The sequence below is a fragment of the Asterias rubens genome, unplaced genomic scaffold (assembly GCF_902459465.1).
Source record: "Asterias rubens unplaced genomic scaffold, eAstRub1.3, whole genome shotgun sequence".
Lineage (NCBI taxonomy): Eukaryota > Metazoa > Echinodermata > Asteroidea > Forcipulatida > Asteriidae > Asterias > Asterias rubens.
In genome coordinates this window covers 185,208-195,614 of record NW_022985820.1, presented here as the reverse complement: position 1 = coordinate 195,614, position 10,407 = coordinate 185,208, and the positions used below count along the sequence as shown (strand labels likewise).

The following is a 10,407-nucleotide window of genomic DNA, read 5'->3' as shown; positions in this document are numbered from 1 at the left end:
AATTAGTGATTGCTTAGCAAAGAATGAGTGGGGTTGGTTGCATCTATGCTCATCTGCTGGTAACATGTTTCTGCTTCTTAAGATTTTTCTGCGCTAAGCAAGTTCTTGTGCATACAGGGCTTATGAAATTGGGCACAGGTGAACTGGGTCAGAACAAGCAGACACTGATACTTAGGTCTTGTAAGGGCACACCTAGAATTCTTTAGGGCAGTTCTCTGTGAGGTACTGTACATGTATGCATTTCTACTGCATCATAATATGGGCACTCGGGCAATGACCAGGGCCCAATTTCATAGAGCTGCTTAAGCAGAATATTGTGCTAAACAATTGTCTGCTAAGCAGAAATGAGCTGGATACCAGTCATGTAATATGATAGTTTGGCTGGTAACCTTATTCTGGTAAGCATAGTTTTGTTGTGCTTAGGTACTTTTTGTGCACTGTACATGTTTGGTCATTGTAAAAGACAAGTGTTAGCACTTGGTGTATCCCATCATAAGCATAAAATAACAAGCCTGTGAAAATTTGGGCTCAATTGGTCATCAAAGTTCCGAGAAAATTATGAAAGAACAAACATCTTTGTTGGACGAATTTGTGTGCTTTCAGATAGGAATAAAAGCTTTCTAGCTGGAAGTCTTTTATTATTTTAGTGACAATTTACCTCTTTCTCAAAAACTACGTTACTTCAGAGGGAGTCGTTTCCCACAATGTGTTATACTATCAACAGCTCTCCATTGATCATTAACAAGTCAGTTTTTAAGTTTATATTTGTTTTGAGTAATTACCAAACGTGCACCTTCCCTTTAAGCAGCTCTATGAAACTGCCTTTGGGTATGGATAAAACACAAGGGGCATGACACAATTGCATGAGGTATTTCTTATTACAGAAACTTCTGTTTCCGCTAAAGCATTCTGGACAATACAAATCATACAGGAAAGGTAAGTCAATTATTTCACTCATAATTGAATTCTTAGAGAATCACCAGCTCAATTCCTATGGACTTCTGGCAATAACTACATGGAACCTATTTGGTTTTTGGTGAATTAAACACGGCGGTTTGAGTGGAATTATGAACAGGAATGGGTCCTTGATGTACAGTATGGGCTTAAGGAAAAGTATGATCGAGACGCTTCAAACTGTAAAGGATTAGGTTAAGATTAACATTCATAAGCTTGTTTTTGTTTCTTTAATTGTCTCCATTGTTTATGAATTCCATGAAAATAACCCAAAAACATTGACCATGACATAAAAACTCTATGTACCCATTTCTTTCATCACTTGTAAAAAATACCTTCTCGGAAGTTTTTCGTAAAAACAAAAAAATTTACAGATTTTAACATGTTTTTTGACACACAAGTTAATATTCATATTGTTAACACATTCATACCAACTTCTTTTGGAAGAAACATTTATAACCGACAAGTGTTGCTTTACTTTATGCCTCCATCTACAACACAGTTATCAATGACCTTTTTGTTTAAATTCTTTAATTTATGCAAATTACAGGCCCCCATTTATTATGGGGTGAGTTTATACAAATGTAATTTAGCATCTGACAATTTCATTAAACACAACTTCAACACCAGACAAAGTATCATGGATAGATATTACTATTCATTTTCTTCTCTCTATTGTGCATAGCAAATTAATTTGTTTGAAAAAATTCTCAAAAAAGAAGAAGATAACAGACAAGTCTTTATTAAGTCAATATTTGCATATTGATCACATAAATGTGCTACATAAATTTTCCTGTACAATCTTTGCCTTTTTCCAAATTAGTAGGAGCCAAATTTCAAGCAAAATTTACTTTTGCCTGTACGATCTTTACCTTCCTTCAAATTGACTGGTCCGCATTAACTACTTCATGCACAAAGTGTAGACCCTTTCCTTTCTGAGCTGCCAATCTGTGGAGTTATACTTCTGTTTTTTTTTTTTTTTTCAAATTCAAAATGTTGCACAAATTTTGTAACTACGCCAGGATGTGTTACATGCCTCAATTAATAAACATGCAATTCATGCCAAATTTAGGTTTAATATTATACAGTCCCTGACTTCTACTGTCTGTTTGTAATACATATTATTTAGTAGTTTGGGTATCACAGTCCCTGACTTCTACTGTCTGTTTGTAATACATATTATTTAGTAGTTTGGGTATCACAGTCCCTGACTTCTACTGTCTGTTTGTAATACATATTATTTAGTAGTTTGGGTATCACAGTCCCTGACTTCTACTGTCTGTTTGTAATACATATTATTTAGTAGTTTGGGTATCCAACTGACTCGGCCCTCTACCACTTGTTCTTGTTCAATGATGCTGGGGAATGTTACACCCCTTTCAGACAGGCGCTCCAGAGTCACGCCAAGCCAAATTCTGAATTCCGTTGCAGTCGTTTGGAACAACTCTGGAGAGCCTTGGTGCCAGACGTCAATCTTGTTATGATCCGAGCCAATGTTAATGTTATAATAAGTTCACCTGTCTGAAACCAACATTTGTTTGGGTCGAACTAGAGTTGTTTCAGTCATTGGCTATTTTTAAATTGGTCCCTGTTTGATAGCAAAGCTGTACAAAGCACATTCACCTACTAATCAATCAACATTTCCTTGCCAAGCACCTTTAGTTTTATTATCTAGAACCAGATACAACATTGAATTCCAACCATATTTACACATTTCAAATTCATGCATTTGATCTATAGGCCTAACATTTTAATTCTAGTCATTGTAGATGATGCAACACTATTACCCATTAGAGTTGAGTATTTGGCCAATTTCTGTCAAGAAAAAATCTACATAGCATATAAGAATGTCCTAATTTTGAAATGTACATGTACAGTCCAAACAAATTTCCAATCGTGACAACACATAATAACAATGAAAACTGAGCATGTTTTTGAGTGTCCAAACTTCATTTCATTTTGTTTAGATTGTAAACCAGCATCTACACAACCTACATCGGATGACATGTACCCACTTTCTGACTGACAAAAATCATTACCTTTCTTGTACTAAGCCCAGATCATTCAATATATCCACAATAGATTTCAATGTTTGTCACTACGCCAGGCTGCACTATATTATGTTGCAAAGGCATTAATCTGACACCTGCATTTGCATGATTCTAAACGGTTGGCAACTTTCCTAGAAAATGTACCCAAAGTAGGTGATTTCAAACGAAAATAATGTCACATCATCTACGAGACCAAAATCAAGCCTGATGCTTTGCTTTAAAAAGGGCAAGGACACCAAGCAATTTTTCGCCTTTAAAAGTGTACTTCTATAAGGATATTGTAAATCTCCATTGGAACATTTAAAGGGGCAAAACGCTAATGACCAGAGGTAATTGCCTCCATAAAGCATCAGGCCTGCAAAATTCTGTACAAACACAAAGAGTTCTGATGTGTTAAGTGAACTACACCAAGCATTCACATCAATTGTTTGTCTGCCTGTTGTTACTATAAACCCATGTAGATGCGTGCAAAACAAAACAATAATCTTTCCATCATTTATGCCTTCTTTACAATCCCCCCTTAGTTTACAGACGCACAAACATTGTTGTACAAATCCAGATTAAATAATGAACAAAAAACTAAACATTGACCTTGAATAGTACATACTACATGTTAATGTTAATAATGTATTTACAGTTTTATTTACAGATTTCTTTTTAATAATTATACCTCTAAATAACTTTGTTCAACAGAAATTGAAAAATGTTCGGTCATGAGACACAGGATGTTCTTTTTGGGTGCGTAGACAATTTTATGTGTTTGCAAAGTTTGTTACTGTTGGTAAATTATTTCATCACACATATACGCATCTGCTGCAAGTGTCTACTCTGGGCTCTAAAGATGGCATATTTTTGTGAGTAACTTTGTCAACAATTGCTCAATATTTGATCATTCAAAGGCATTCCTAATAATTGAGAGCGTCTTGTGAAAGGCAAGTCCAAAATTATTGTTTTGGTACATAAATCCATCCTATAAGCATTTCCTATGGTGTCCTGGCAACTGGTTGAGTTATTGTGACTCACAGTGGAATTAAGCCACACTGAAGAACAGGACTAACATAGACCTTTCATATAATGTCAAGTTCCCTGTATGTGATACCAACTATCATCACTGATTCTTAGAAAATGAGAAAAGGGTTTGACTATTTTCCCATCACAACGTTGGTTTTGAAGGGAAAAGGGATTTATGTATGAAACCAAATTGTGATGTCATGCATGGAATAGCCCTCAGAATTCCCAAGAAATGAAATCAACTTTAACAACTGCCTCTACACATAAAATCTTTTAAAAAGATAAACTCGTCAAATATTTTCTGACAAAAATCTCCTTCAAGAAAGAGATAAGGAAGCCTACTTGGTGTGGGTGAATAGACGGAAAGATACACTAGTGCATAAATTCTATGGACAAAGTAAACAGCGGTTTGTATCTAAGATGTTGCTAGCAAACTGCATTTGGATATGTTCATCATGGGTTTGGCCTTTTTGAGGGTCAGAATATTCACATTGAGATCATCGGTTTGGACATTCTGAGGGTCAGAATGTTCACATTGGGATCATAGGTTTGGCCATTCTGAGGGTCAGAATGTTCACATTGGGATCATAGGTTTGGCCATTCTGAGGGTCAGAATGTTCACATTGGGATCATAGGTTTGGCCATTCTGAGGGTCAGAATATTCACATTGGGATCATCAGTTTGGCCATTCTGAGGGTCAGAATGTTCACATTGGGACCATCGGTTTGGCCAATTCAAGGGTCAGAATGTTCACATTGGTATCACCGGTTTGGCCATTCTGAGGGTCAGAATGTTCACATTGGGATCATCAGTTTGGCCATTCTGAGGGCCAGAATGTTCACATTGGGATCATAGGTTTAGCCGATTCAAGGGTCAGAATGTTAAGATTTGGATCATTGGTTTGGCCATTACAAGGGTCAGAATGCTCACATTTGGACCATCAGTTTGGCTATTATGAGGGTCAGTGCATTCACATTGGATCATTGGTTTAGCCTTTGCGTGGGTCAGAATATTCACATCAGGATCATTGGTTTGGCCATTAGGAGGGTCAGTGCATTCACATTGGGATCATGGGTTTAGCCTTTGCATGGGTCAGAATGTGAGACTTCAGGTTTGTGGACTGAGCAAACTTCTTGTTACAGCCATCAAACGGGCAGACATATGGACGGTCACCAGTGTGGATTCGAACATGGGTCCTCAAGTTGAAATCCAGTGAAAAACGCTTACCACAACCTTCAAACGTGCACTGTAAAAGAATAAACAAATTTAAAATATTAATATCATTTAAAGGCAGTGGACACTATTGGTAATTACTCAAAATAATTATTAGCATAAAACCTTTCTTGGTGATGAGTAATGGGGAGAGGTTGATGGTATCAAACATTGTGCGAAACGGCTCCCTCTGAAGTGCCATAATTTTCGAGAAAGAAGCAATTTTCCACTAATTTTATTTCGAGACCTCAGATTTAGAACTCAACCATCCAAACGCACACAAGTTTGTGTGACAATAATGTTTTTTTGCTTTTATTATTATCTCGCAAGTTTGATGACCGATTGAGCTCAAACTTTCAAAGGTTTGATATTTTATGCACATGTTGAGATACAGCAACTGTGAAGACTAGTCTTTGAAAATTCACTGTCTTTAACATTCAATTCCCCAAATGGCAAATCATTGTTGAACAAAAAGTTAATAACCACACACAAATTATGAAGACATAAAATAAATGTGTACATAAAAGTGTATATTGTTCTTGAAGATCGTCCAGTCAGTTTAAACCCAACCCATTTGGACCTAGTGTCTTGGTTCAACACACACAGGGGGTTAGACTTACTTAGATAAGCATTTGTTATTTGGGCCTCCAGCACAAACTCCTACAAAGTGAGATTGTTTTGTTTTCTGATTTTAATTCTGGAGGATTTGGGACAAACTTTTTCCTTTCTTTGTAATTTGAAAGTGAAGAACTCAGCTGAAAACAAAGATGTGATTGTAAAATGCAATTGGACATTATGTTCACTAATTAAAAAGGGTTTTATATTCGAGGAGTCTTTGCACCGTCTCAAACTGAATTCCAAAGAATTGGTCATAACAAAGACTATATCTTCCTTCCCTTCATCGCATAAATCTCTTTCAAGAAAGTTTAATCGTAAACATGCAACTCACCTGAAATGGTTTTTCGCCAGTGTGGACCAGTTGATGGCGTTTGAGTTTGGAGCTTTCCACGAAGGCTTTACCACACTCAGCACACACATGGACCCGAGGTCCATGTGTGTGTAGATGTTTCCGCATAGCTGAGTTATCTCTGAACATTTTTGTGCAACCCTGTAAGAAATTGAAACCAAAACAAAAGCAACTCAGAAACACTATTGTTTCTAATAACCATAGAAACAGAACCCCCAAACAATGAGCAAGTTATCGAAATGACTCAATTGAGAAACCTACGTTGGTAAAATACTGGTACAACTTGAGAAAAAATTTAACAGGATCCCTCTAACCAGGATTAGATATGATGACCCATCATTGCAGAATATAGGGGTAAGCAGAACCAAAAAATTAGGTCTAAGCCCTTATTATGAGCCCATATAGTATAAACAATATTAACTGATATAAACAAAAAGGTAGCAAAAAGGAAGACTTACATGTACCTTGTGAGGACACGCAATGGTCCTTGGTAGATCATCATCCTTTGGCTTCTTGGGTTTGATTCTACAGAGTCGGAAGAAAATAAAGTCACTTATTTAAGATCGACCCTCACTCACTCGACACTCAGAGGCACTTTCCTGTCTTAATGTCCAGATATTATGATTATACCTGACCTGTTGGCAGTATTAAAAGCCTAGTTTCTCATAAATACGAGTTCTATTTTGATCGCGTATGTTTGGACATCCAACAACTACTCCCATAGTGGCGCAGGCCTTAATAGCATTTGGAATTAATCTCAGCTGGTCTATTTTGTTATTAATTTAAAAGTGAAAGTAAAGCATTCACCTCATTCCACAATTTAAATAGGGTTAACCGAGTATTTGTGGTTTAAGGCCTGATGTAATGGCAATCAGTGATGCAAATACATCTGAATTTGAATAATGTATACCTAGCGAATTCAGCTAACTGTTTTGGATCACTCAGGTCAATGCCCGGTATCCCACCAGGAGGCAGCTTCTTTCCTGTGAGATACTCCGAGTAGTCTGGCGGCTGCTCGTAAGCACTGTGGTGTCCAGACTCCTGGCTGGGAGACATGGCTTGCTGTGATGCAAGGTCTGGATCATCTGATAGATTCTTCTTGTCCTCTACAATGTAATAAACAAAAACAATAAACAAATCAAAAATAATGCAGTGGCATAACTGAAATATTAGTTTTATATCATAAGATATACATTGATGAAATGTTCCGCATTGTTTAACAGTTTAAAGGAGGTAAGTTGCCTTGGAAACACATTTGTGCATTTTTTTAATCGTTCTCAAATAAAGGAATGAGTCAACATGATCTACCAACAAGGTGCAGTGCCTGGTTCTATGAAAAAGAAAGAAAAAAATATTAAGTTTCATTTTGCATTTTTCATATTTTGCTGATGCGAGGATTTCACATTGTTAAAAGTTTTGAAGGCCAATGAAGGGAATGGAAAATAAGAAAGTAACAATTCTTAAAATTGATTATTTATATGCAGGGAGCATTTTCTCTGTCTTGACTGAACTCAGTGTGAAGTGTGAATTTCAAAGAAAATCAGTAAACAAAACATAAACAAATTAAATTGGCTTACACAGTTAAATTGTATGAGGAAAATTTAAAAATACAAATTAAATTGCTTTAAAAGTTAAATTGGGGCTTGAAATTTGTTTTTTAAGAATAATTCAACCAAAATTAATAACATATAATTTTCATCAATAACTATAATGTCACAGACACAGTTTAGGCTAAAAAGCGAAAACCAACGTACGACAAACCAATTCAAAAAGACAAATTTTAACATTGCATGCAATTCTGGTTATTTTGGATAGTTTTTATGGCGAATAAATAACAATAATAATAACATAGTAATTCCATGGATTCCAAAAATGTAAATGTAAATTTTATTCTTTCCAGCAAGAAATTAAAGTTGCACAACCACCTTATAACAAAAAGTTCCCCTTTCAACCTTTTGATCCAGAACCGCCATTCATTAAATTTTCACTCGGCCAGTCGCTGAGCTGAGCCCTGAGTCAGTATTTTTATAATAATTTTCATATTTATATTTATTTTATCACGAAATTACTGAAATTGTGTAATGCAGCAATAAACTTGCAAGCAATTCCATGCTAAAAATAAGAAATTGTTGCAGTCCTGTAAGGAATAGCTTACCATGTTTCTATTATTATTTACAGCACAACAATACACACTGAGCATGCTGAGCTCGGCCGCCATCTTGGATCAAAACATTTTCGTCGCCAAAACGACGACCACAATAAACACCAAAAATAATGACCACCAATCCACAAAATTGTATCACTGTATGCTTTAATCAAATCCCGTGTAAGTGTAGATGTCGATGATATCCAGATTGGCCATAATAACACACATTTTAAACGGTTATTTTGAGCGCAAAATGTCTGACATTCCGAAGCTGCGCCATCTTGGATCGCCATTTTTTAAAATGGCTGCGCCCATGACCAAAACATGGCGAAAGAATATGGCCGAAAAGTGTCAATGCTGAAGTGTTTTCATCGAAAATTGTAGTTTATTTATATAACCCAACATGTTAACTCTTCCAGAGTTGATCAAAGAGAACAAAGGAAACACATGAGCAAGTTATGTGCAAGAAATTCTGTGAAATTTACCAACAACAACCTGGAAGATTTGAGACCTTCCGCGACTTGCAAAGAATACACGATACAAATTTTCAAAACAAACACTATCAACAGTAAACAAACGACCACAGAAGATGAAAACCAACACCAAATAAATTTTAAATAAATATCCTACCTGAAGCCCACATTGTTACGGAGAATTTGCCTTCCAAAGTTTGGATTTGCACTTGTTTTTGTTCCCATTTTCGACTGCCCCTCTCCCCGTCGAACACAGATTCACCGCTAGCAAGCACTCTTGTCCTCGATGTTTTCCTGCCCTTCTTTCGCTTTATTGTGCTGCCAAAATGATCTTCCAAATCATTGGTGGGGACGGGCACGGAATCGATGATATATGTGGATCCTCCGAAATCATCGACGTCTCCAACAACTTCTTCTCGCGTTTGCAAAACGATTTCATCTTGGTCGTCTGAGAGCGGTTGCAAAGCAATCATCGGCTGCTCGATCGTTTCACAGACAACAGTTTCTACTGTGGCAACATTTTCTATATTATCCACAGGAATTGTTACAATATTCTCTGCTGGAATTGTCTCAATGTTTTCCATGGGAATACTTTCAATTTCGACTTCAGTTACGGGAATTTCAACCTCAGAATAGCAGACGTCCCCCATATCTGGGCTCATTTCGGAAACATCCGCCATGTCTGGATCGGGCGACGCCATTTTCGTAGCAGACTGCTTTCCTCATCGCGGGGGGTCTAGTTTTGCATAAAATCGGGGCCGTCTTGCGCGGTAGAATGACGTAGAATCTGCATAACAAATTGACCATTCAGAGCTCGCGATAAATGATTAATGATTCACGTGACATACTTTTTGCGGGTGCATTTTAATGACTGTTTTTACATTAAACTTGTAATTAAATTGTTTCAAATTGTCCGTAAAGGATGCAAGTTTAGTTTGCTTTTGTTTGACCATAAATCATAGCGGTCCATTATGCATTGGGGATCAAGCTATACTATACTAGCGCGAAAAAAAATAACGTTCAATCCCAACAAAAGATGGATATGAACAAACACACAGTTTTTGATCTTGCTGATAGGCTACCTTAAAAAACGCATTTATCAGAAGGTTCTTTTACTTCAAATCCATTGTTTGTTTTTCCGTTCTGTATTATTGATGATTATTATTACCAGTACAATTCCGCAGAAAAAAAACCCAAACATGTCATTTGAAGGCCGCCAAATCAGCACTTTTCCTATAAACGGGATACGGGCTGGCAGTAGGCCCAGAACGAACGTGTTTTTGTTTTGGTCTTTACCACAACCCTGGCCTCAAGTTGTTTCAAATTGAGAGTTTGCTTGTCTATGTGGACCATTACCTCTTCCCAATCAGTGGTAGTTTGATTAAAACACACACACTGTAGGTCCAAAATAATTGGGTAGTTTCACCCCTATACGTCGTACACGTTTTTTAAACTATAATTTCTAAAAAGGTTTTTTAAAAAATGGTAAGTTTAATGTAAAGCAATAACACTCGTATACATGGTAAAAGCAAAACAGTTTTAGAATAATAAGCAGTGAACTATAGGCCAAGTCAGTTTCCCTCGTGATCGATT

At 36.7% G+C, this 10,407-nt stretch overlaps 1 protein-coding gene across 1 annotated transcript; it reads right to left on the bottom strand.

Moving 5' to 3' along the window:
* Positions 1-1,165: 1,165 nt before the first annotated feature.
* On the bottom strand, positions 1,166-9,536 carry LOC117306746 (transcriptional repressor protein YY1-like). Its single transcript, XM_033791225.1, has 5 exons — positions 8,972-9,536; positions 7,106-7,301; positions 6,654-6,720; positions 6,178-6,336; positions 1,166-5,262 (listed from the first exon to the last, which is right to left on the bottom strand). The coding sequence occupies exons 1-5, from the start codon at positions 9,513-9,515 to the stop codon at positions 5,074-5,076; spliced, it is 1,155 nt and encodes a 384-aa protein (XP_033647116.1). The 5' UTR covers positions 9,516-9,536; the 3' UTR covers positions 1,166-5,073.
* Positions 9,537-10,407: the final 871 nt, after the last annotated feature.